The sequence below is a fragment of the Pogonomyrmex barbatus genome, unplaced genomic scaffold (genome assembly GCF_055798465.1).
Source record: "Pogonomyrmex barbatus isolate J1 unplaced genomic scaffold, ASM5579846v1 scaffold12, whole genome shotgun sequence".
Classification (NCBI taxonomy): Eukaryota; Metazoa; Arthropoda; class Insecta; order Hymenoptera; family Formicidae; genus Pogonomyrmex; species Pogonomyrmex barbatus.
The window spans coordinates 6,807,301-6,833,779 of NW_028297108.1; the positions used below are offsets into that span (position 1 = coordinate 6,807,301).

Sequence of the window (26,479 nt, forward strand, 5' to 3'; positions counted from 1 at the left end):
GTCCATACGCGCCGATCCCGTTCCGAGGCGCGGCGAAACAGCGCGCGCCGCAACAAGCTCCGGAACTCTTCCTCAAAGTCGTCCCTGATCTCTCGAGCGATTATCGAGCAAGATCGATAGATCGAACGTACGGAAAAGACCAATTTCCGTCGCGGAATTTTCCGTCTCGGAATTGGTTCATATTACGCATTAAACGCGTTGCGATCCAGTTGAAATTCCACAGTCGCCCACAGTTCCCGCGTTCTTGCCTCCTCGGCATGAAACGCTAATATCGCTTGCGGTTAGCGTTGTCGCGTGAGAACGCGTGTACAGGATAATAAACAGCCTCGGCGATTGACAGTAAATCACTTAACATCGCTATTAAGCGTGCGGAGTACGCACTGTGAAAACTGTTAATACGCCGCCCGGCTATTTTCTCTAAAGTAAACGACGGCTCCTTAACATCGGTACACGGGCTTCGTCGTTGATCGTCGGTATGACGCAGAAATTATTCTAGTCTAGCGTGTACTTATAACGATTTGCAGATGCTGGGCAAGAGACGCAATAAAAGTCGCTTATGCACGCGCGCACGCTGGAAGCGTGAAAGCGCCCGTAAAGACGATGTTGCCTTCAATGGCAGCATCTTATCGCGCAATTTCTTGCAATTAGCCTAGAAATGAGAGCCTCGCCTATCGTTCCATCGGCGATCGGCCGGAAATCGATTCGATCCGGTGACCGCATCGAGAGTGACTGCGTATGAGATAATCGGAAGCGAGTCGTCGAGCGGGAAGGGGCGGGAAGGGGGAGGGGGGGGGAGGAGAGAAAAATTGATAACTCGCGTGGCCGTGATCTATCGTCGGTTTCGCGGAAAAAATCGCAACGTCCGCGAAAAAACGACTCGCTGCCCGCCGGACAATCGATGACTGTGGCTTTCATTAACGCTTAATTATGAATTATTATAGATCGCCGGGACGGGACGGGATGCGGCCGCGCGGCAGGCTCGGCGGGCCCGAGAGGTGGCCGATGAATATGCATCGGTCCATTCCGCGAGGCGGAATGGAATATAACGGCTAGAGTTGACTAACGAACGATCGCTAATTGCGGAGGATAATTACTGCGCGGCCCGTCTCGTTGTTAACTGCCCGCGCGCGGGCAATTCCGACGAGCTCGGGAGGATAAGCTCGTGCGCAAATTCGCGGCGGGTAAATGATAGTGCGTGATGCGGCATCATCGCGGAGATTTCACGACCGTAAACGGATCTAAAAGGAATCGCGCGGGGACGCGCGTGTACGTGTGCGTGTCGTTTCGCGCGCTATTTCCAGAGAGGAGACGTCGAAAAACTCCGGCGTAAAGCCAGATCGAGAGATAAATAAGATCCGTCGTGTTTCTTTTGCGATTTTATAAACAACCGTAAGAGGATTTTATGCCGCGTCTCTCGTGCCCATCTCTTATTCATGAACGCCTCGGGACGGTCATGTCGGCCCCACGAGACCTTTTTAAGCGCCGTGTTAACGAAAAAGAACGAGTATCGCGCCCGACAATCCGGAGCTTCGAACCGGATTTCGGGATTAGAATCAGATACCCCTTCTACGAAGCCGCGCGTTCGTTTTCTACGGGCGAAGGCGACGGCGAGCTCTCGCGCCTTCGCGCGCACCATCGCCGTAACCATCCGGCCGGCTGTTCGGAGAAGAGCGACAATGGACAACAAAGGAAAGCGAGAAGACCGTCCTGCGGCCGCACGAAATCACGATCCATTCGTCTCGCTTGGAAATATATTACGCTGGCAGGCGATGGACGCGAGCTGCCAAAAGGAAGAACCACTCGGCTTGTTGTGCACGGACGTGACGCGGCGGAACACAATTACCATGATCGGCCCCCGTCAGCTTGTGTTATTTTACGACACCTCTCCGAGACGGAGACCGAGATTCTCCGTGGTGTTATTTTTGTCAATCCTCTTCGACCTCAGCACATAACAACGACGTCTACGAAAATTATTGTTAATAAATTGCGAGTCATCTCAGCTCTAACGCAAACCGAGTCGAGAAACAGGTTTTTTGAGGAATGTAAAGATAAATAAAGATAACGAATTTTTAATAATCCCGTTTTTCGAGATGTAGACGAAGATATATATGTGCGGTCGAGATGTATGTTCTAATTTTTTTTTAATTTTAAATGGACTTCACTGGTTTCAATCGAATCTAATTTACTAGAAAATAGGAAAGAAGATAAATCTCGAAAGCTGAAAGATTTTCGTAATATTGAGAAAGCATGCACTCGTTAGATGCATGAGATTTATGGATAAAAAAATGTTTATTGGATCTTGTACAAAGAGATATAAAATTTTATTCGTTGTATTCGTATTTATTGCTTTCCGTGGGTTATTCTTGATTGACCTTTCGCGGACAATGGGTGGAAATATAAAAGAAGCTCGCAACAACCACGATGATAAATAGGATTCTTCCCCGAAAGAACTCGAATACGCTTACGCTTCGGCGCATCGTACGACAATGATCGAACAGAGTGAGAGCAGGCAAGAAGGTTGGGGCCCGAAAATCTCGATCTTCGGCGCCAGCTACGAGGGCCATTCTCCGTGGAAGTATATTTCATTCGTCGAGAAAGACGAAGGGGCCCGGACGGCTCGACGGTTAGAGCCACAAAAGAGCGAGACCTTCGTCTGGCAACTAACGCGCCGTAGCGGCCGCAGGCCCTTCTCTCTTCTTCTTCTTTCTTCTTTCTGCGTCTCTCTCTCTCTCTCTCTCTCTCTCTCTCTCTCTCTCTCTCTCTCTCTCTTTCTTCCTTTCTATGCACGATGTAAACTCAGTCCCGTAACACGAATCTCGTAACACAATCCTGAACCTACGAGGAACTAGAAATAAATTTATATTCGCTATATAAATGCATCTGTAACTTTTTGCAAAAGTTTCATTTATTTATTTCGTTAAATATACACATATGTAAAGATTTTGGAGCTCAAATTTTACTGTAGAAAGAAATTTGTAAAATAATTGCTTCATATATGCGTTGTAAACAAAGGTAAGATACTCCGCTAGGGCTTCTATTGATTTACTGCAGCTATCTTGAATTATGATATCAGAAATACAAATTCTTGCAAAATTAAAATAGAAACGTTTTTTTAATAAAATGACATTTTCATTCGTTAACAAACTTTTAAAATATACTGAAAACTCTTCTTTCCCTCCGTTAATCAATAAATAATCATATTAAGAATTGAATTGTGGCTTTCTTCTTGATTAGGCATAATTTTCTATGTAATTATTTATTGATTACTGAAGTAAAAGGAAAGTTTTCGGTATATTTTATAAGTTTGTTTCATTGAATGATTTTATTGAAAAAGTTTTTACTTTAATGTGTTTTGCAAGAACTTTCATCTCGTATTTTTTCGCTTCTTATATTATACATTATAACTCAGACATTATATATACATTACATATATATAGACATTATAATTCAAGATGGCTGCAATGAACCAGTAGGAGCTTTAAAAAAGAATTGAATAATATGCGATCTTTTATTGATGTGATATTTTATGATAGTATCATATGCAGACTGCCGGACTGAGACTTACACGTCGTCAATTATTCAAATCTCCGTCGTTTAAGCGAGGGACTATAATAATATACCGTTTTTTTTTTTATTCGGGAGTACATTGTACCCTCTCTTAAGTGACGGTCCAGCGACGGACGGTCAAGATTAGTCGGTGGAAGGTTACATTGGATAATCGATCGTAATTGTGTCTACTTAGCGAGGGGTCCCCGAAGCTGCTCAAATACTCCTCGAGTCCAACTGTTATCGCTACCAAACATCAAAATCCATACCAAACGTCAAGAGATACAAATACAGCGACTGATAGAGATAAGCGTTCGACGTTGCGGTTCGCGTTTACTATTATTAGCTGTCGAGTGATTCTAGCATTTAATCGCGCGATGTAATAAAAAGAGAAAAGTCATGATAACCGGCAGACCAGGTATATTTCTTGTTAATTTTCTTCAAGGATTTTGCCGAGATTTCTCTTCTTCCTCCTCCTCCTTTCTCTCTCGTCTTTCTCTCTTTCTCGATGCCGGATCTTAATCGACCGTCGTTACCTTCATCATTGCTGTTTGGCGCCGAGATAATTAATCGTCCTGTTCACTACCGCTTCGAATGGCCGGCGAAGGATACTGCGGCTGCGGTGGTTTATCACGAAAAAGAATAAGGAACGGGTGAGGCGGCGAGAGAGGATGGGAGAAGTAGTGACTTCCCGAAGACGAGCCTTCGAAATGAATTTTCGCTCGATGGTGTGCGCCGTAAGAAACGACTACCTGCTCTACGATAACAGTTCACTTCCTCCGAGTCGTAGGAACGGGACTCGTGCCTACGCAGAGGCTGGATAAGGATATCTTTAGAGGCGGTTTTTATCGCTGAGAGTCAGGTGTGAATTGGGGCCACTGGTGGTTTCGATCAAAGAGAACGCACCGCCGAGTTGAGTCGCGTCTTCGGAGAGAAGACAGTAGCCGGTGAAGATTAATCGATCTCGTCTGACGATCAGAAATACGTTATACTTGTTAGCCATTCGAGAGCCGTGCTCTTGAATCCTCGAATTGATAGGCGAATTCAAGGCCGAGATTGAAAATTTATTTATTTCGAGATATAGATATCTCAATCGAGAGAGAGATGACGTTCGAGCGGTAATTTTTAGATATCTAAATTAACGCGCGAATTTTCTGCGAATTACAAAGATATGGAATATTTAATTTTTTCATAGCGCCATTACGAAGATCGAAAGATAGATTTCTAAATTTTTTTTTCGGCAACACTTTCAAGTCATTTAAAATGCTTAGGGCCGAACATGACCAGTCATTACGATGAGACATCCTCGACTCGTGAGAGCCGCGATTTACATTCGATTTTAATCGGGCGTGATGCAATCGGTCGCTTAGGCTAATGAAGGGCTCGCCGCATTTGGCGCTCCGTTGAATACGCGAATTCGACGTAACGGCTATATTTAATTCGCTGAATGAGCACGAGATGAACCACCAGTTAATGACCATTTATTTTCTCGTAACGGAATATTTCATTTTAATAAAGTCAAGAATAAAATGAAACAGCTTTCTGTATCTTATTAAGATAATTTTCATAATTTATTCGTTCCGATTCCTACTTTTTTTTTTTTTACTAAGAAAATAATTTAAATAATTGTTGAATCATGGTAATACACGTTAGAGGAGTTGTTACTTAAGATTTAACGACAACCGGAAATACAAAGTGTAGGTGTCTTTCGTGACGTGTACGGTCCTGAGACTGGCCGTTTCGTCCTTATAGGCACAGGCATGAGGCGGCAAGCGATATGTGGGGGCTTCATATAACAAAGATTCATCGGGACCGGTTTTATGTACCACCCTTTTTTACATTCTCCGGAGAGATCCCGCCGAGCCGCGGGTGTGAAAACCGACACCCACCCACTTGTTATTTTGTCAAACAAGAGCGCTGGAAATTATAGGAATCATACGCTAACGCGCATCTTCTGAAACACTTTTATGGCACAAATTGTTCCTAATTCTCGTGCACCGCGCTTTACATAATTGCGTATGCACGCGTGTGTGTAATTTCAATCATATAACATTATTGAATATATATATATATATAAAATTATACATTATAATATAAAAAATACATGATTTAAGTCCACATTACGGTTTATTATGATATACATCATTTATAAGAGGGAAATTGAAATGTTTAACATACTATTCGATGTTATATTAAAATATTTGTTAAATTCGAAGATCTGGTGCTGTCAACACGGATCGCGTGTTATTTCGAGTGGCGGGAGAATATCATCGTGAATAGCAACGATAACGCGACGTAATGCGATGCAAGCGCGTCGATCTAATAATAATGTCACAAAATGATAGGGATACGCGTATTACGACACCTACTCACTTGTCGTTTCGCTAAACACAATCCAGAAAATTATAGGAATCACGCGGCGACGCATCTCCTCTCGGGTCGCGCGTCTCACGCCAAATTATTCTCGATTGCACGCTCGCGCTACATTTTATAACCGTCAATTAAACGTGACACCGGACAATTGCTGTTTGTGACCGATGTATCCTCCTGTATAATTCCGAATGAAGACGCGAAATTTAGCGGTCAGCCTCCCTCGTACCATATATTGTCATATGTCGGAAGAGAAAGAGAGAGAGAGAGAGAGAGAGAGAGAGAGAGAGAGAGAGAGAGAGAGAAGTAGAAAGAGTCGTATATATCATATTTCTTCTCAAACAAATAACAAATGTCATTTATATTATATTATCGGCTAATATCTATTATTAACTGAAAAAACTTTTTAAAGTAAACTTTAAGTAACTTTAGACTTTTAAAGTAACTTGAAATAACTTTAAACTTTTTTACGAGTATTATCATCGTCTTGGTTTTGAAAAATATCATTTCCTCTTTCCCTCGCAAACACATTTGAATCGCCTTCGCGTTCGGAGAAGATGCGGAGAATGCGATTCAACTTGATAGCCACGATGCGCATCTCGACGCGCTCGAGGGAATCGAAAATTGCAATGCGCGCGAGTAGGTGTACCAATCTCGCTTGCTACTCGCAGCTGCAGTGGTTCCAACGATTCCGAGGCAATTGAACCGAGACGAAATGCCGCGCCGGCCACGCAACGGCTAACCGCAACGATCATTTTCGATACGGCCTCGCGAGAAGGGTGTTTTGCGCGCCGTAAAAAAAGTTTCTATAGAAAACTCGAAACGGCGCGGTCGAAGAAGGCCACGGTCCCATGAAATCGGATTAGCTTCATGGCATCTGACTTTTCGTCCCGGCGTTTTTTTTTTTACGCGTCGGCATTCTCCGTAATCCTCTTCGTTCCTCCCGCCGTGGACGAGTTGCGCAGGAATTTTTAACTCGAAAAGGAAACGACGAGGTAATCGCGTTCTAACCGTCTGGTTCACGTTCTGGTTCACGGAGTCGATCGCGACGACGAGATCGCGAAGATCGCTCGACGATCGTAAATATCACGAGGAACGCAACTCTTTTCAAGATAACATTGAAACTTTAAAAATATTTTCCATTTCTTCTTCTTCTCTTTTTCTCTTCGATCAACATAAGTCGGACTTAAAGTTGCCTATATACTATATATTCAGTCTATTCGAATGTAAATACATATATTTTTGAAAGAATCTTAAAATACATATAAAAACATGTATTTATACGTATGTTTTTATATATATATTTCAACCATAGATTTTTTGAACAATGTGAAAGCGGGATTTCTTTCATAAAATATATTCAAGGAAGACAGTATGGAAATTGTGACTCCCGCTGGTTTTTCAAGTATCAGAAATTAGAAAACATATGATAAAAGTTCTTGTAGAATATATATATATATATATATATATATAAGTGAAGATATTTTTCAATAAAACAATATTTGCAATAGAACAGATTTGTAAAATACACACAGAAAATCTTTTTCTTGTTTCGATAAATTGGATTGTATCCAATCAAGAACAAAAGAACATAAAATATTTTAAACAAAAAGTATTTTCATTTTAATTTTCAAGAATTTTTAATTTTCTTATTTCTCATGTCATCAATTTAAATGATCCAACAAGAGCGTCAAAGATTTCGAAATTTAATTTGCTGAAGCATTTAATGGAAGAAAATTAATGTCAGCTAGATATTCTTATCGGAAAATAATCAAACCTAGAAATAATGTTAAGAGGAATTACCATTAAAATATAAGATAATAATTGAAAAAAATTATCGTTAAAACATAAAAAAGTAAAAATTCACAAAGACACAGATTTTTAACAACATATTCGTTTTAACTTAGTTGCAAAGTATTCATTCCTCTTTATTTATCGTAGGACCGCGGATGGACGGCAAAGAAAAATCCGGATTCTAGCCATAACATTTCTTAGGACACGATAAGCGATAGGCGCTGCCAGAACACGGGGAACGTTAGGTATTTAATGCCAGTTCGCCACGCTGTCCGCATTCTCAGGTGACAAGCCTTACAGCTCTCACCGCTCGCCGACGTGGTGTTTCTGCATCATCGTGAAAACTGTAGCGCGCACGTATATGGTACCCGATTCCCGGTACATATATGTCCATAAGTGTGCCCCAACAAATAAGGCACTTGTTAGGCGCTCTGAGGCTAGCGAGACTCGCACTTCGGCCGAACGGGTTTTGTGTGCTGCCCTTTTGCCATAATCGGCAGCACGATACCTGTCGTCGATCATCCACGACTGCCCCTCGGGGCTGCCACACAAATGTTCTTACAAGTACTACATCGCCGTAATGAGTGTAACCGAATCCTTCGCGCAACATTTTCGCTAACGCAATTTTGATATGCCGACTTAAAATAATTCTATCTTTGAAATCGCAAAACGGATAAAATTGTTTTTATTCATTCAAATATCTCTAGAAACTGTTGAATATTATTGAGTATTTAATATATCTCGAAAGTAAAATAAAATTGAATTGAAAAGTACTTTGATGAAATGAGAAATTTTATTTGCATAATATTATTTTAGTTTTTATTATTTGAAAACTACTTTCTAAATTATTTCAAAAATGAAATATTGAGTTAGAAAATATTTTCATAAATAAGAAATTATTTGGATAATTATTTCAATTTTTATTATCTGAAAAGTATCTTTTATATTTGATATTTCGAACATAAAATATATATATATTGAATTAAAAAATTGAAAAGAAACCTTGGTGATAAGAAATTTGATTCAAATATCATTAAAATTTTTATTATACGAAAATTATTTCGTTCTGGTGCTTTAATAAAAAAGAAATCGATTTGCAATTTAGATTATGCAGAGTTACGAAATGCATTCGTATGTCCGTGATAATGCCTGGAATTACACATGATCAATTTTATAAGGCGTACCGTATCGGATACGTGCGCCTGTCGAATGCAGCTACGTACACAAATGAGAAGCTGGTTCACACCATGCGCTTTCTATGTGCATGCATTCGCGCACCTGTCACCAATTTACGAATTCGCATCGCGTACATTATCTTTAAAAAGAATTCTAACATAGTCATAATTAATTAATTAAATGATCCAAAAATATTATATATTAAATGAGATAAATTTATAACTAAAAAAACGTGTAACACATTTGACACTAAGTCGATATAAATATTAACTATAATATTTAGCAGAGACAGTTTATACAACTGTTGAGTGATAATTGAACTCTCCAAATAAGAACAACTAACTACGTTTTTTTCTGTTGCATGCAACAGAGGATTCATATGATATTCATGTAGATTTTTTTTATATTTAAAAACTTTTAATTAAAAAAGTTTTCATCATATAAATGTGTTATAGGTTTTGAAGATAACAGTTAGTATGGTACAATGAAGAAGATATATCGTAATAATATTAGCAATAGCTAATTTTTTTTTAGGTTTTATTGTTTATTTTATTTATTTAATAAAAAGCACAGGATTACTTCTCTGCTTTCTTCGTTTTTGCTGAAGCCTGTTGTGCTTTCATAACTTTATACACAATCTTCTGTTCTTCAATCAAGAATGCACGAACAATCCTAAAAATTATATATAGATCAGTATAAGTATTGCATAAAATTTGATATGAAACTTAATACATATTTATTTATATGATGCTATGGGGCTACCGGTAATGACATCGTTAATCACAATTAAGATTTGCAATTATTTGCACACTTGTAAGATTGACTTTGTTAAGTAATAGAAAAATATAATAAAGTGCGCTGGTAAATGAATCAATATTTTTATTTATAATATATTTTAATTTTTCTTATTCTTTGTATGAAATAAATGAGACGCTTGGCATGAGTGAAAAAATAACTGAATATGCTTGGCGATAAATACATTGAAACATAATGATTAATTCTATTTTAAGAATAATATATATTTAATGAAAAAGCATTTAAAATTTAAATTTTTAAGCTTTCATCGAATACATACCTTTCTTTAACACATTTGTGACAAAGAACTCCACCGTACACACGTTTGACAGTTTTCTTACGTCTGCACATTCGTGAACGTTCCATTGGTCTTGCAGGTTGAATACCTCTAAGCTTGTCCTTACATTGTCCACATCTTGGAATCTTTTTTGGTTTTTTCAAGTATTGGTACACTAATTTGCCACCTGGCGTACGTACACTGTAAACAGGAAATCATTGCAAAAATTCAATTTTAAGGATAACATAGAATAAAGTTCGAAGAGAAATATCTCATTCTATGTGATATATAAAGTTCACTTTTTATCGTTGCACTAAACTGCATTAAAATTTTCTCATTTTCCGATCAAGCTTTCTCATTTTTGCTAAAATTCAAATCAATTTTAAGTACAAATGTATTTATGTATAGTAAGTTTAACTATAAAAGACAAATTTGTAAAAGTATTTTGAAAAATGTAGGCTATTCGCAATGATGATAAATAACTGTTGATGAATGCAATAATTTAAATTTAATGATTTTTATTCCACGCACGTGAGTTTTACACGACGCTAGGAGCAATCGACCAAAACATAACCTCAAACTCTCAGGAGTCTCTCGTGACTAATATCGCGACTTATAAAAGTCATAGTTCATTGTAGATGAAAATTAACGTATAACGTCTCCTTTGATGTTAGCGTTTATTATTACACAAATACTTACACACGTCTTCTGTTGCTTTTTGTGTTATACGACAGACGTCGTCGATAGGTTAATCGTTGCACCATTTTGGTTCTGCAACACAAAATAACCTCGTTAATAAAACATATCGGTCCATATAAAATCGGGACGAACAACCGAATTTCTCAGATTTATATGGAAGTGGAATAATGTTAATATATCTTACGATTGACACGTGTAATACAGATTTTAAAAAATCATACAGAAATGCTACGAACCTTTTACAGATCCAAACGGAAAGGGAAACGGTTCGACACCGAAAGGAGATGCTTTCACGCACGCGCAACGGAATATTGTCGCCATCTATCCACAAACACATCAAATTTAATTTTAAACGTAAATATTCTAATATTTATAATCAATCGGTTATTGTCATGTGTCTAAAAGTCATGTGTCTAAAAGAGATACGTCGCGTTTGTACTTTATATTACTTATTATTATATCTTTAATCATGGATGTTTGTTGTTGTTATAACTGATATTTTATAGCGAACTATCGAAGGAGAAAGATCGTGAATCTAAGAATACAAATCAGTGATTTATAACGGTAAGTACAATTTGTAAAACTATAACTGTTAATTTGTAATTATTATAAAATATCTTAAATGTATACGAGAATACACAATTTCAATGCATCGATTTAAGCATTAATAATGGAATCTTATATATATTTTATACTACAATATATAAATATATTTCTTTGAATAAGCAGACAAACACGTAAAACATAAGAATAATTTAGTGCCTATTTTTAAATTATTATTAACATAAAAATAGTTTTCAAGATAACAAATGTTAATAAATACTAAATTTACATTTTAACAATTCCATCAATGCAATGAAAACCTTTCGATGCAATGGTTTTATCCAACTGTTAAAAAGAATTTTCTTAATTCAACTCGATTTGAGATGAAGTATTGTGATTCCCTTCTCATCTATGAATTTTACAACCTTATAAGGCGAACTTTATTGAATTTTTAATAAACGTGAATTTTTGTTTAACAAATTTAACATATATTAAGAATAATTTTATTTAATTTGTTTTTATTATTTATTTTCGTACTAAAGGCGATATTAAAGGTTACCGTTGGTGGTTTGCATTGATGGAATTTTTGTAAACATTTATTAAAATATATTTAGCATTGTCATTTAGCTTTGACTCAAATAATCCATTGTTTATATTTTTGTTTTATTTTTTATAACCTTTTGCTCTTATTATAAATTTTTTAAAAAATTTAATTTTTATTTTAATCCAATTAAATGTTGCGATATTAGAAATGTTTCAAACTTCCTAGAAAATAATAATAAAATATTACGTTAGTAGTATTAGTGAAAAATTCTATTTTGTTGTTATGATTATAAATTATTTAATAAAAGATACATAATTGTTATCTTCTATATTTTTAACAAATTAAATTTTTATGACAAATTCGTATCTCAGTTTCCTATTACAGTATATTTTTATAAATGATAATAATTTGTTTAGATGAATGATACGGGATTAATAAAATTATTATTATATGGAAGTCTGATACTTAACTATGTCAGGGCCATTGTTGATTCAAAAGGAACTGAATCTACATCAATAAATCCAATGGATACAAATGACACAATAAATACTGAAACTGCAGTTAATTTTCGTTTGCCTCATTATATAGTACCAAAACAGTATGATGTTGAATTAGCATTAGACACAGAAAAAGATATTATTTATGGAATATGTAATATCAGTATTGCTATTTATAAGGTCACATCAAACATAAGTTTTCACTCAATGAATTTGAATATAATTGAATGTACGTTGTCTCAACGTGATAATATAAATAAAAAAACCTATAGATCGCATCATATTTCGCATATTCATGACTTGCAAATTATCATCTTGAATTTTCCTTATTTGATATTTCCTGGTAATTATATTTTAAACATAACGTTTACGAGTGTTATCTCTAATGATGTCGGAGGTTTCGTTAAAATCCCATACATAAATACGAATAAAAATAAAAAGTAGGTATAAACATATTTATTACATTATAAATATCATATAAATATAATTAAAAAATATTAACTACATTCGTTAGCGACACAAAATTTAATCAAAGTTTGACACTCTTCATAATATGTAACAAAAGTTCTTCAAATATATGAAAAGCATAAAAGTAGTATTAATGCTATTATATTTTTGAACAAATCTTAATAGTTTTCTCTTGTGTTACACAATAGTTTATGAATAAAAATATATTCTCCTACCAATATTTATATTAATTTTCAATGCTATTAAAATTTGTTGTTACATAGCATATTAATGAGATTAATTAAATATGTTAGATGGCTTATAGCAACAGACAACTCGGCGACAGGAATGCGACATCTATTTCCATGTTGGGATGAGCCAAGGATAAAAGCTAAATTTAACATTTCTATAAAACATTTTAAACATTATGAAGCTTTTTCAAATACGGCTCCTATATATAAGTCACATAAAAATTTAAAATATAAATATAACGGTATATATTCAAATATAACGGTGACACATTTTGGCATAACACCTGAAATACCCACTTATCGTATAGCCATTGTGCTATTTGATACTATTGATTATTTTAAGATTTCTTCCAAAAAAATCGCAAATAAGAAACTTTGGGGCAGAAAACTGTTAAAAAAATATTATATGTTTGCATTTAAATTAATTAATAATGTCACACATATCGTTAAGCAACAATGGCAATTACAAAAAGAATCTTTATTGGGTGATCACTATGTGATTGCAGGTTTGCAAAATGATGACATGGATAAATTGAACTTCATATTTCACAGGTAAAATGCACATAAAGAAATAAATTCCGATCCTTTAAAAATAGTTATAAAAAAACCTAATAAATTATATGCAGTATATGCAAGTATACAGTATATGCAATATATGCAGTATATAGTAGTGCTATTAGTAATAGAAGATGAAAGACTGTGCACACTTGTGACATAAATTAAACATATAACAAAACAAAACATATAATAAAATTGTTAATAAACATTTTTAGAGAAAAAGATATTATTTATAATAATAAAATACACTCCATTGCGCATAAAATAGAGTTATCACGTTTAATTGGACGTAAAGTGGTCGGTCAATTGTTTGACATTGATGGTTGTCCATTATGGTGGTCCTATATGTGGTTGAACGAAGGTATTGCTACATTGTTCGGCCTGTATACAATCAATCAGGTAATTTCTCATGTCTACGGTAATACTTCGACAGAAAGGAGAATATACATTCAAACTAAATACAAATAAGTCAGTAACATTCTTCGAATGTTTTTGATTATTCAGATTAAATATTTAGTTTAACAATAAATTTCAATATATTTATAGGATGTTAGAAAATGTTTTTAAAATTTCTAATGATTTTAATTGATATATTGTTTGTTGATTCAAAAAAATTCTAAGTTAAATAATTAACAATTACGTAACTACACCTTTAACATTTAACATTTAGATTCTGCCAGATTTTCAAATGTTGGAATTGTTTGTGGTCCAGACTCAATTTGAGTCTTTCCATCTAGATGATTCACAAGTGATGAATTCTCTTGAATCAGAAATAAATAATATCTCTGAAATTAATTCTCTTTTTTCTTTTGCCTATTACATAAAAGGTACGTAGCATTAAGTGAACAACATATTATTATATTATTAAACAACATATTATTTATGAGCTGTTTTAAAAGAAAACAAGTTTTGTTCAATATATTTATATTTTAATAAAAAAAGGTGTGTATATGTGTGTGTGTGTGTGTGTGTGTGTGTGTGTGTGTGTGTGTGTGTGTGTGTGTGTGTGTGTGTGTGCGTTTGGTATATGTGTGTGGTGTATGGTGTGTGTGTGCAATATATTGTAAGCATTAAGACTTTTAATTAATTATCATTTTACTAATTAATTCTTGAAATTATAATTCTTGAAATTATAATTCTTGAATTAGTTTTTGAAAAGTTGATAAATTTATTGCAACCATTTATACTACATACTTATGTTATATTTATTTGCATATTAAATCTGATAATGTTCATCTGTTACAGCACCTTCTATATTACGTATGCTGCAACATATAGTAGGTGACAAAATTTTTCGCGATGGAACTGCTATATATTTAAAAAGACAGTAGGTATATTTTATGTTATTATTTTTCTTTCTGTTTCTCTCTTCGCTATTCCTTCAAATTAATAATTATTGATTTTATTTTTTGATTTGTTGATATATCACAAGTAGAACACAATCAGAAATTAGGCCAAAAAATGGCCAAGAATTCTGATTACTAACCAGTATCTGGCCAGTTTGACTGGTTATGTTCTAATTAGTTTTAGTGATGTCTGGTTGGTTAGTAACTGAATAGTAAATTTCGTCAGAATTTAGTCAGTTATTAACCAGTTTCTAATTTTTTTCTGGGCAATTTTTAGTCAGTTATTAATTAGTTTTGTATTAATTTCTAGCTAATTATTAATTCGTTTCTGATTAATTAATTATTGTGTTACAATACAATTATTTTGTCAGATTGGGTAGTTTGAATGATTTCTGGGACGATATACAATTAGTCTATGATTCACAATCAACGAAGTTACAAAATCTAAACATAAAAGGTATAATGGATCCCTTTATAAAAGAAAAGCAGTATCCTGTCCTTCGAACACAAACTTTTTATAGCGAGGAACATTCCAAATGGATAACAATTTTAACAAAGTCTTCTCAGAAATGGGTAATACCGTTGACATATACAACGCCGCCGTATAATGATTTTAAGAAAACTGTGCCTTTGCATTATCTAGAAGAATTTAACCGCATAGAACTTAGTGATTCAGAAAAGAAGTGGATAATATTTAATTTGCAACAGACTGGTAACTAACGATCAAATATGTTGTTACATCATCGTGTAGATGTCACTAAATTATTAATCTTTATTATTGCTATGATCAAAATTTATTAATTATAGAAAAAAATTAAGCTTTTTTTCATTTTTAAATCAGGTTTTATATAACTAAATATAACATAAAAATTGTAAATTAAAGTATATTAATTGTAAAATTTATTGTAATTTTTACATTTATAATCATTTTAATTGTGATTTATTATTTTCTTTTTTATGTAACAAATTACATTAACATATCTTGTAAAATATATATTATACAAGTATATTTTCTTATATATAATCAAGTCATTTGACATTAATTTGATTTTCTTTGAGATGCATTGTGTGACAAATAATAATTTGTCAAGTAGCTTGATATTACTTAACGATCAAGTTATTAAGTAAATGCGATATTCAAGGGAAAAATTCAATATATTATTCTATAACGAACTTGTACTTTATATTGTTTATAATACTAATTTATTTCAAATTAAAAATATTTTTATTATGTTTGAAAATGAGGAAGTAATATTTAAGAACGTTTTATGTTCCAATTTAATAAGAGCTAAAAAGAAATAATAAATAAATTTTTTTGTTATTTATGTGTGATAGGATATTATCGTGTAAATTATAATTTTGACGATTGGATAAAGATTGAAAATTATCTCAATTCCGATGATAATTATAAGGAAATTCATGTTCTTAACCGTGCTCAGATTATCGATGATGCATTTTACTTTGTAACATCAGGCAAGCTCCATTCATCTGTACTATGGAAACTTACGAAATATTTACAGAAAGACAACAAATATGTGGCATGGTATCCTATATTTAAAATTATTGAACGCTTGTCATTCATCATACCATATCATAGTCAAATTACTTATTTCAAGGTAAAGATTTTCTTAATAAAAAACATTTTACATTTATGCATTTTTGAAGCGTGAATTGTATTTTAAATTTATTGTTTAAATAGATTTCTAGAAATGATGTTATTGACTAATAACATAAATGTAAATAAGATTTGTTATTAATAATATAAATAATTAAGATATTGAATAATATATTTTCATTAATATGCTTCCAATAATACTTCTACAATTTAGTTTATATTTCTCCAAACAAATGTCTAATACAAAATTTATAATAATAATTTATATTACTTAGGAAACAATACTCGAACTGTTGACTGCACTACTTCACAAAATTGGATACATGGAAAATGATAACGACGACCCTCATATTAAATGTTTAAGACAAGAAGCTGCCAAATGGGCATGCGTTCTTGGTGATAGGATATGCAAGAAAAAAGCATTATTTAATTTGAAACGGCATTTAGCAAATCAGACGTAACTATTTGTATAAAATTCTAGTATAATCCTATATATAATACCAGTCAAAATGGCTTGAATAAAAATATATAAAAATATATAAAAATATGTATCATACCTTTATAACTAAATTTTCTAGACATAATAAGCTTTTACCATGGTGGAAGAAATGGACATATTGTAATGGTTTATCAGTATCTCACATTCCTTTTGACAACGTATTTAATAACTTGGACGAAATGCTAGAAACCGAAAATCCAGAAACAATGGAAACCCTGGCTTGCTCTAATAATTTTTCTGATTTGTTTTCCATTTTCTTCCAACTGCAAATGAAACGTATTTGTATATATAATCGTAGTAAAGATGAAGTACGAACAAATTCTATCATTAAAAATCACATTAGTTTGTTTCATTATGTTCTTCAGAAACATGGAAATGACAATTTATTTGCTTGCCTATTAGAGAACTGGTATCAAATCAAACCAAAGTAAAGTATTATCGTATCCGTAAATATATTTTGAATTATAAAATTTGTTATACTATTTCTAATATATTATATATTTTATATTTCTAGAGAAATTGGCATAACTGCATCATTAGTTATTATGATAAACAGTGCCTACTCTACGTCTGTTGTTAAACAGGTAAATTTTGTTTGCGTCATATTAATTTCTTACTTTTTTGTTTCTTATTAAATTTTAATATTTCTTATGATACATTATATATCATTATATCGAAGGTGTTTTAAAATAATCCTGCAGAAAACAAAATATTATATTAAGAATTTAAATGTAAAAGTAAATATAATACATTATCTTAGTTGTGAAAGTTGAAAGGAGTATTCACTTTCGATGAATGTATATACGTATTGTAAATGTACATTATTATTTATGACATACAAAGCATGTACGCAAATAAAAAAGTTATCTCATTTACAAAAAGAAATAAGCAATTTAACATGTATATTCTCTATGAGTTTACATAATTCTATTTGAGATATACAAGATCTCTGATAATTATTCACACAATGCATGTGTTTATATGTTGATGAAGTAGATAAAATTGTGTAAAAAAAAATCTTGCATTTTTTTGCGTGTTTTTTACTTATCAACGAATTATTAGTTAATAAATAACCGAAAACATATACTCATGTGAAAATAAAATCTAGCATTACGCACTTTCAAGGTTTCTATAAACACGTCAATTATGTGAGTGGACGGTCTATCATTTGTAGATATTGCACAATTGCAAATATTTCGTTGTGTTTCTAATATAAATGCACGTGACATCGAGCTATCTTATTGTAATTATAAATGCGCAAGTCATTCGTAAACATAACTCTTTAGTATTATAATTTCAAAATTTGCAGAATAATAATAATAAGATCTTTTACTCAATACAAACCATTTTATCTATACACAAGTAATGTGTCAATAATTATCGGACACTCTATGAAAATAACAAAAATATTATAATTATTAGTATCATATTTAATGTTATTTTCACTCTAAAATTAATTATTCTACAAACTGTATACATATATATTTAACATGTTCACAAATTAATTTTGTAGATAAAGAAATGGACAGATAAAAATCTCGTTGATCCATTACTTTCACATGCTCGAAACAAATTAAGCATGCGCTTGTCTGATATTGTGCATCAGACAGTGTTTTATGTCACTAGATATTCGTACTAGATATTCATAGATATTTCTCCTTTACTGTAATCTATTATTTCCCAAAATGCGCAACTTCCGGCCGATTTTCGTAGTAACCTGCTGCTACTGTCCTGATGCAGTGCATCGTATGACATCGCACTGATTTGCTGGCTAGTTATGGATTCAAGAAGTAAAGCGAAGCGTCCATTACAAAAATGAGTTGAAAATTTTAATTTGGCAAATATTGCTTCAATCGATTAAATAACAAAAGAACTTTATGACATTAAAGCAGTGCTATCTTTGGTTTGCACTTTAGTATTCACTATCAGTATTGAAGATACATATTTCATGTCACATATATTGTATTATGAATTCTCAATATCGAAAATGAATATTAGAACGCAGCCTAGGATTTGTAGTTATGGATTTAAAATAGATATTTATCGATATTTATTTATTGCTTTTTCAATTAGCTATGTTATCATAACTTTCAGTAACCAATTCCGGAAAACGAGGACAGTCTTGATTGTTTAGAAATTTTTGACATGTATTGATACTATGTTTTAAAATATATTATTAATATTATTATAAATAATTATTGTCCTCAGGTTTATAATATATTTTATAATAAATATTAGAAATATATATATATATATATATATATATATATATATATATATATGGAACAATTCTGTATGTATGTTTCATGTATACATATACGATACACGTCAAAAATCTTTAATTATTTTATATTAACCTCGTCTCTGATTAATTTCATCTTTGAAAGGCTAATTATGATAAATGTGCTGCAAAAGATGAAATAGGTAATAGAAGGGATAAATATCGATAACAATTTTTTTATCTAAATCTAAATATTCTGACTAACACATTCAACAATATTTTAAGTTATATAAATGCTAATAAAATGTAATGATTAAATGTAATGATTAAATTGTATAATTAAATAATTCTTAGATGATTTCTGTATTCAACAATAATTTAGAAAATATATATTATTCACTTGTTATAAATAGCCTATTTTCTAAATAAATTACCGATATAAAAATACTATTTTATTTACAAATTATTGTAATTTGTTTATGGTAAAGTTTGAAGTGTGTAAATTTTAATCAAGTGTTTATTGAAATTTTCTTATCATGATCTTAATAAAATTAATTTCTAATATCAGATAAAGAATATTCAAAAGTTATTTACAAATATAAATTTCAACTTGGTATATTTTAATATATACCATAATATATTTATTTATTCATTACACACACACACACACACACACACACACACACACACACACACAGGGTGTGTATCTAAAAATGGTGGGTATCTAAAAATGTTTTATATTTTTTCATTGTGCTGACGATGATACTACAGTAGGAAGGAGAAAGGAGGAATAAATTGAATTACTGGACTTACATCGTATAAGGTATATTATTTATTATATCTTATGTACATTCAACATCGTCTTGACAACACCATAGGAAAAATTGTTTTTAGACACGTTCCAAAATTTGTCGACAATAACTCTTTGCTCGCTTTTTTTTTTTTAATCCCCCTTGCATTTTCCTTTATACAATAAATCGAAGACACACGGAGGTGATTTGCTTAACCAATTTTTATGAAAACTCAGCTCGGCGAGTGTATATAAATTATCGTACATGTATGTATTGTGAGATGATTACGTGACGCGCGTGTCCGTATGTATTTGTGTGTCTATTTGTCTGTCTCTCTCTCTCTCTCTCTCTTTCTCTTTTTCTTGTGTAAATTATGTATAATATATGGGACGGTACCTGTAATGCTTTGCTTTTTTCTCGCAGATTTTCGTTTTTTGAAGCAGGTACTTTGACAGAGTTCGCTGTAAAGAGAGTTGTAAAAAGTAAGAATAAAAAAAAAAAGAGAAAGAAAACAATGCGCTCGTAAGTCATTTAACTGACGCTTACTTAAACGTAAATATAATGTAATAGCTGCGTACAGATTCGATATAACAATCGTATTTATCACTGTAGCTATAGCTTCGTCTCACCTTCTTTTTACAAGAAAAACCGACTTCCTCTCGGAGAAAAACATAGGGGAAGAATACGTCATTCCATCCTATCGTCTCGCCTACTAAATAGTAATAGATAACTTACGAATAATTAGAACGTTTTTCAATTTAGTCAGATCTCTAAGAAATAAATAAGTTTCTCTTCTTTTAATAAATAGTAGATTTGCGTTAAAATCGATTATAAGATTAAGCGAAACGCGAGAGGCGATTCTCTTTTCTCATTTGCCATTTGCCTCGTTTCTCGCTTCTTCTCTCTCCGCCGGCAAATTGAAAAGAAAGCATTAAAGGAGAAAAAGAATCGACAAGAATTCACCGCAACGGAGACATCCGGCCGAACTGAAGCAATTTTGATTTCTCGGGCCTCTTCTACCCGCCCGTTTTCTTCCTTCCACCTTTTTTAATAAAGGTTTTACGTATGTACGAGATAACGAAAATACGTGACACAGTACGATCGAAAGCCTTGAAAGCGTAACGCGTATTTTTGTGTCCTTCTCTGGGGAACAAAAGAAATTCGACCTGTAGAACAAGAGCGGATTCGAGTTTTTCGCGGAAGAGTCGCGAGTATTGAAAGAAAAATCAGAGAAATCGTACTTTCGCTGTCGTCTGACGCGTCTGTACGTTTTTTTCTCGCTTTCCCGTATCTACACCGTGGCCGCATTTGTGTTCTGTGTGATATTGATAGAGGCTTTATGAAATCTAAATCGAAATGAACGGTATCCGCAAAACTTCAGGTCGCACTTGCAGGCTCGTCGCTAAAACACAGATAGTTTACAGCTTGAGAAAATTCTTAAGATCTTTTCCCTTCCGTTTCCTCGTGGGGTCCCAGACGAATTATTATTACCGAACTATTATTAGAATCGAAGTCGCGAATTCACCTCGCGCACGATTCTTCCTCCTCAATCTCCCCGTCGGCCGGGACCTCACGTGATCTCGCCCTTACGACGCTTTATCATACTTTTTTTTCTTTTCGTTTAAACTTTAATACGAACATTTAGGAAGATAGCGCTATCGATAATTAATATTTTCTGAAATTTGTTAACATTTTCTATATAAAAATCTGCATTTGCGTGTATTCATTTATTGCTTCTTAAAATCGTCGCCGTTCCTCAGTAGCCTTCTGTCTCCCTTTTTTTTTTCGTTTTTTTCCTAAAGGAGATTTCGCTGTCGCCGCACAGCCCTCCGCGGGTGCTTCTCGCCCTTTTCTTTCCTTTTTCCGGACGTACGCGGAAGGAAGCACGGCGAGCCGAAAGACACTGGAGCGTATATATTCCGGCATTCTTCGGACGCTCGGAGTATGACACTTCGGAGCAACACTTCGTTTACGAACGATCGAAGCGTCGTTGAATCGCGCTGCGAGATAGAAGCGATCGATTTTTAATCATCGTGCCGTAGGCGCAATTCTCTTCGCTTCTTCGCGATTAAGGGAGAGAAAGGGGTAGTAGTTGGCTAGTAGGACCGCGCGAAAAATGTTTCGCTTTGTCCATTTTGTATCTTAGAATGCAAGAAGTCTTGCCTCTCGAAGCGCGCCTACCGCTTCTATTCGTCGCGACCCAACGTCGCCGACACATCATCGACTATATTTACTAACGTTAAATCGTTAAATTAGAAAATAAAAAGAAAATCTTTTCATGGCTCGCCGGGACTCGCTTGGAAGCCGTTTTAATCTCACGCGCAATATTTCCGTACGCATATGTCTGCCGCCCCGTTGGTCTCCCTCAAGACATAGTCGCCGGTAACGTGTGTATCCCGGGTGTACGTGTCGCAGATCCCGGGATATGCAGTCTTTACTTTAATTAGCGAATGCGGATGTAACGAAATACAGTGAAGCGAGCCTCTCGTTCGCTCTATCATTCTTTCCTTTCTGGAAAGAAGAAAAAGAAATGATTTCCTATTAAACGGATATATGTATATATTGGAATGGACGTTGCTTCGCGAGAAAACTCCTCGGTCGGACTTGTGAAAATCGAGAAGCGCTACGATCATCGATGGGACGTTGCGTGTCACGCATTCGTTGCACGCAACCACGTCATTCGCGTATACGTCATTCTTTCGTCTCCTCGTATCTCACACTCTGCGACATTATGCTTGCGTTCTTTCTTTTCACGTTGTTTTCTTTTCCGCCTGGCTTTTTCTCTTTTTGTCATTCGCTAGGATCCAAGGGAAGAATCGAAGATCAATCGGCGTAATCTCGACACGTCCCTTCTTGCGCTCGCATTGCATTCTGCGATAATATTGATATGTTGACGCGCTGCTCGCTAATGAGGGACGCATTTGAAGCCGCTTTTCCTCGCGGGCTCCTTCTCCGACGTGAACGAATGTCTCTCGCGTTTTCTCATCATAAGCGATTTCATCCATCGACGGAGAGTCGTTCATCCCCTTCTGATCAAAGTGTCATATTTATAATACAATATCTATCTTTATATATATATATATATATATATATATATATATATATTTATAGAATAATTTCGCACGCTCGTGTACATATGAATAGCGCGAAAGATGGGCCGCAGTAGACTCTCGTTGCTCACCGACGTAATTTCATTCGCACTCGCATTCACACGTCCTCTCGTTTCCCACTCATCACGCAGTCTCGCGCTAGAATAACTTCTGCACACTCGCGTTGGCACATGTCCGCTTCATTCGTTTTGTCATTTGTCATTATAATCGAAAAGTATACCTATACGTAGGCCGTGTGTACGACGTATGAGGTAACGCAAAGGCATGAAACTGCAATTTAGCATTCTTTCGTAAAGAGTTAATGATGTCTCGTTGACACTCATTCGCCCTTTCTCTCGATCGCGTACATAGCCGAGATAGTGACAGTGCGATGCAATCGCTACATTCGCTACACGAAATAATGAACCTACACTGTTGTTGTTATGCTACCGATTTCGGAATCGCGAAAACTATTACAGTCTGTTTTTGGTACAGTTTTCTCGCGATGCGATCCTCCCCTCCCCCCATTTCTCCACTCGTTTTCCCTTGTCGAATGTGTATTGCTATATAGATTGTTAGACAAAAACTTTATATATATATATATATATGTATACTTAAGAAAAGAGGCCAGGAACAGACATATTCGAACGACATTTAGGCCGATATGTTTGCCGTTCAATGTTTTATTACATCGCATATACATACGTATTAAAATGAATTGTCGTTTAGTAGAAAATGTTACAAAACCTAGTAAGCGTGATAATAAAATAGTCAAAAAAAAAAAAAAAGAAAGAAAAGAATTCAACTGTAATTGCAATAAAAGTTTCCAAAGAAAAATATACAGTGTATATGATCCAGCAGTTGTTACACAGGTACTTCAAATTAAAAAAGACCGCTCGTTAGCGACGAAAGGTCTAGTATAAGTTTCGTGGCAGTGATTGCGGGGATTGCTCGTTTTTTCCCGTTGTCAGTCTAATCTTTACGTAGATCGGTTACGGAAACGGCCTAGGAAACGAAAGACAATATTGGCGCTCGTTGTTCGTGTAGGAGAGTCTTTCGGTACGTTATATTGATCCCGTTAAGAATCTGCCAGGACAATTTTTCGGAAACATCCCGATCAGAACGAGCTTCGCGAATAATATTATCCGTTCTATAAGCCTCGTGTCATGGCGATTTTTTTGACACTTATAGGTCGTGATAGTTTCAGTAGCAGATGTATCCATCTACGGGTTTGGTAAATCGTTGCAATGTTATAGATGCGAGCTGGCGAATACATCCTCGTACTCCTTCCTCCCGAGGGAGGTTGTAAATGCAAAGAGTGGATTTTCTTCCCAATCTCGCTGACGTGGAATGTCTATGGCAGTGCCTTGAATCTCTCGGAGTGAGCCGGCATTCGCGTATCATGAAAGCATCGCTCGAGTCAGCCACCGTTTAGTTCGTCGGAACTAATTGGCGCGCGAAAAGATATTCTCTCGAGGACATCGTCGCTCTCTGACTAGGTAATCACGAGTCCTGGATGATACACGGGTGGGGTCGATGTCAGCCTTCTCCGGGACGACTGACCCCCTATTGGAGCGCGTCGAATAAGCGGGGATTCGTGAGATCCATGGGATAGCGAAGTTCCGTGCCGATCAGCCGATTTCTACGTACTCGTTTGCGGGATTATGAGGTCGCGATTACACGAGGAAACCCTGCGAGGTGGCGGACATCTGCGCTCGTAACGCCGTTACGCTGTTCATAATCTTCTTCTGGTGTCCCACGAGCGTTATACCGAGGGCTGTGAGCTCCTGAACGGTGACACGCGCCGCTGCCTCCAGCGTCGTCACACCCGCCCGTTCAAAGCTCTCTGCGTATCGTGACATCTTGATGGAGGCCAGCCACTCGCTGACGGAATTCAATTGCGTTAGGTCCACCGCGTCCGGCGCCAGTGGATTCGTGCCCCTGTTAAAAAAAAACGACAAATTAAGAGATGTCTTAACTTTATAACGAATGTATAATGTAACGTTCATAGCAGGAAAAAGTTATGGAAATTTAGGGTACACGAGATTTCAGGCTTCCTTAGACCGCATTTTCTCGCTATCCAAATACATTCACATTCGTATAAATCCAAATATATATCTTGGATGCCTCGCTCGTTTGCTATCGACTTGCTAGGCCACAAGTTAAGGATAGATAAACTAGAGTGAAATAACGAAGAGTGCTATTGTACAAACTGTAAATCACTCGACATTTCGTCATCGTTGTTTGAAATTATCGATGTCTTCGTTATTTCATGAGGGATATCGGATTACAAAGTATCATATGTGGGAATATTATATCATATATCTCTAATATTTATTTTTACCAATGTAGATTAAGTTTTAATCTCGATTTAACTTACTTTTTATCATTTTTAATTCCATGAATTAATTAGAATTAATTTTAAGAATTGAAAATATATAACAAGTAAATTAAATGGAGATTAAAATTAATTTACTTTCTTGATAGAAATGGACATAAATCAGTTAAAATTGGTACAGTCACGTTTCACTTCTATATAGATTATGCTGTAAGCATATATCATGAGTTGTAAAACGCGACCGTTATTTTTGGGATTTATGTACATGAAGGAAGGAGATATATACAAATATTTAGATATGTATGTACAAATTGCAAGGAGGGATTTTAAGTATACGGAATTATCATGTCGATTATCGGAAGGGAAAGAATAAATCATTTGCAAGTCTAAATTCTAAAATATCTGCAAGAGATTCTACAATCGAGAACGAGCAGACAGCGCATTGGTCTAGTGCGCTAAAGATTCCGGATTCGAGTATCTCCGATAGGACCAAAGTATTTTCAAACGCTCGTGTCTCTTCTCGAAGGTATGACAAATCACGAGGGTATATTCTTGCCCATAGAATCTCCTCTCAAAAATTTGCCGTTCGGAAACTGATATTAAAAAAATAAAACGGCACCATTATATAACGGTAAGTTTAATGACCGATTATATTCTTTTGCAAGTTCTTCTTATTCTTATTTTGTCGTATAGACCTTTAAAGGCCTGTTTTTTTTACCTTACTCTCATATGCCTGTGATGCACAAGGGACTACTACTTTTTAACGCCGGTTCCGAACGGCAAATTTTTAAGGAGGTTCTCTGGGGGTAAGAATTACTCTCTGATTTGCCAGATCGTCGAGAGGAGATACGAGCGTATGAAAATATTTTGATCTTACTCGAATCTGGGATCTCAAGCATATTAGATGCGCTGTCTACTATGCCACGCTCGCTCTCCATTCGCAATTCTAAGTTCTAAAATATCTGGAAGAGAGATTCCACAATTATTATTCATGATATAATATTTATTTGACAAATTTCTGAGAATATAAAACGGGCCTTAACTTAGGTGAACAAAAATCGTTATTTAAATATATACAATCGG

At 34.6% G+C, this 26,479-nt stretch overlaps 3 protein-coding genes across 25 annotated transcripts in view; 1 reads left to right on the forward strand and 2 right to left on the reverse strand.

Annotated features, from left to right (window-relative positions):
• Positions 1-9,409: 9,409 nt before the first annotated feature.
• LOC105431246 (large ribosomal subunit protein eL34) lies at positions 9,410-11,039 on the reverse strand. Of its 2 annotated transcripts, none has more exons than XM_011645310.2 (4): positions 10,894-11,039; positions 10,658-10,729; positions 9,962-10,159; positions 9,410-9,558 (listed from the first exon to the last, which is right to left on the reverse strand). In XM_011645310.2, the coding sequence occupies exons 1-4, from the start codon at positions 10,992-10,994 to the stop codon at positions 9,462-9,464; spliced, it is 468 nt and encodes a 155-aa protein (XP_011643612.2). In that variant the 5' UTR covers positions 10,995-11,039; the 3' UTR covers positions 9,410-9,461. The 2 variants fall into 2 exon arrangements, with proteins under 2 accessions (XP_011643612.2, XP_088927604.1); XM_089071478.1 differs by lacking the exon at positions 10,894-11,039 and adding an exon at positions 10,842-10,881.
• On the forward strand, positions 10,874-19,219 carry LOC105431282 (aminopeptidase N-like). Of its 5 annotated transcripts, none has more exons than XM_089071475.1 (13): positions 10,874-11,011; positions 11,164-11,221; positions 12,161-12,681; positions 13,003-13,491; positions 13,713-13,896; positions 14,168-14,324; positions 14,743-14,824; positions 15,215-15,555; positions 16,179-16,459; positions 16,734-16,915; positions 17,037-17,384; positions 17,472-17,541; positions 18,471-19,219. In XM_089071475.1, exons 3-13 carry the CDS (start codon positions 12,161-12,163, stop codon positions 18,594-18,596), a joined length of 2,781 nt encoding a protein of 926 aa, XP_088927601.1. In that variant the 5' UTR covers positions 10,874-11,011; positions 11,164-11,221; the 3' UTR covers positions 18,597-19,219. The 5 variants fall into 5 exon arrangements, 4 of the variants coding, with proteins under 4 accessions (XP_088927601.1, XP_088927603.1, XP_088927602.1 ...); XR_016138068.1 differs by lacking the exon at positions 10,874-11,011 and having other exon boundaries at positions 11,034-11,221; positions 17,037-17,233; positions 17,323-17,384; positions 18,471-18,542; XM_089071476.1 differs by lacking the exon at positions 10,874-11,011 and having other exon boundaries at positions 11,034-11,221; positions 13,003-13,181; positions 13,283-13,491.
• Positions 19,220-19,987: 768 nt separating this feature from the next.
• Eph (Eph receptor tyrosine kinase) overlaps positions 19,988-26,479 on the reverse strand; it is a 106,639-nt gene continuing 100,147 nt past the window's right edge. For all 18 annotated transcript variants that reach the window (XM_089071595.1, XM_089071596.1, XM_089071597.1 and 15 more), the window contains one exon: positions 19,988-24,999. In XM_089071595.1, coding sequence (XP_088927721.1) covers positions 24,735-24,999 — 265 coding nt within the window. In that variant the 3' untranslated portion in view covers positions 19,988-24,734. The remainder of the gene's footprint in view (positions 25,000-26,479) is intronic.

Coding starts and splice junctions, on each gene's coding strand:
- LOC105431246 (XM_011645310.2), bottom strand. CDS start 10,994: ATGTGTTTGTGGATAGATGGCGACAATATTCCGTTGCGCGTGCGTGAA. Junction 10,730..10,893: donor TCCGTTTGGATCTGTAAAAG/GTTCGTAGCATT, acceptor TTTGTGTTGCAG/AACCAAAATGGTGCAACGAT. Junction 9,559..9,961: donor CACAAATGTGTTAAAGAAAG/GTATGTATTCGA, acceptor TATAATTTTTAG/GATTGTTCGTGCATTCTTGA.
- LOC105431282 (XM_089071475.1), top strand. CDS start 12,161: ATGAATGATACGGGATTAATAAAATTATTATTATATGGAAGTCTGATA. Junction 14,825..15,214: donor GCTATATATTTAAAAAGACA/GTAGGTATATTT, acceptor TTATTTTGTCAG/ATTGGGTAGTTTGAATGATT. Junction 16,460..16,733: donor GTCAAATTACTTATTTCAAG/GTAAAGATTTTC, acceptor TATATTACTTAG/GAAACAATACTCGAACTGTT.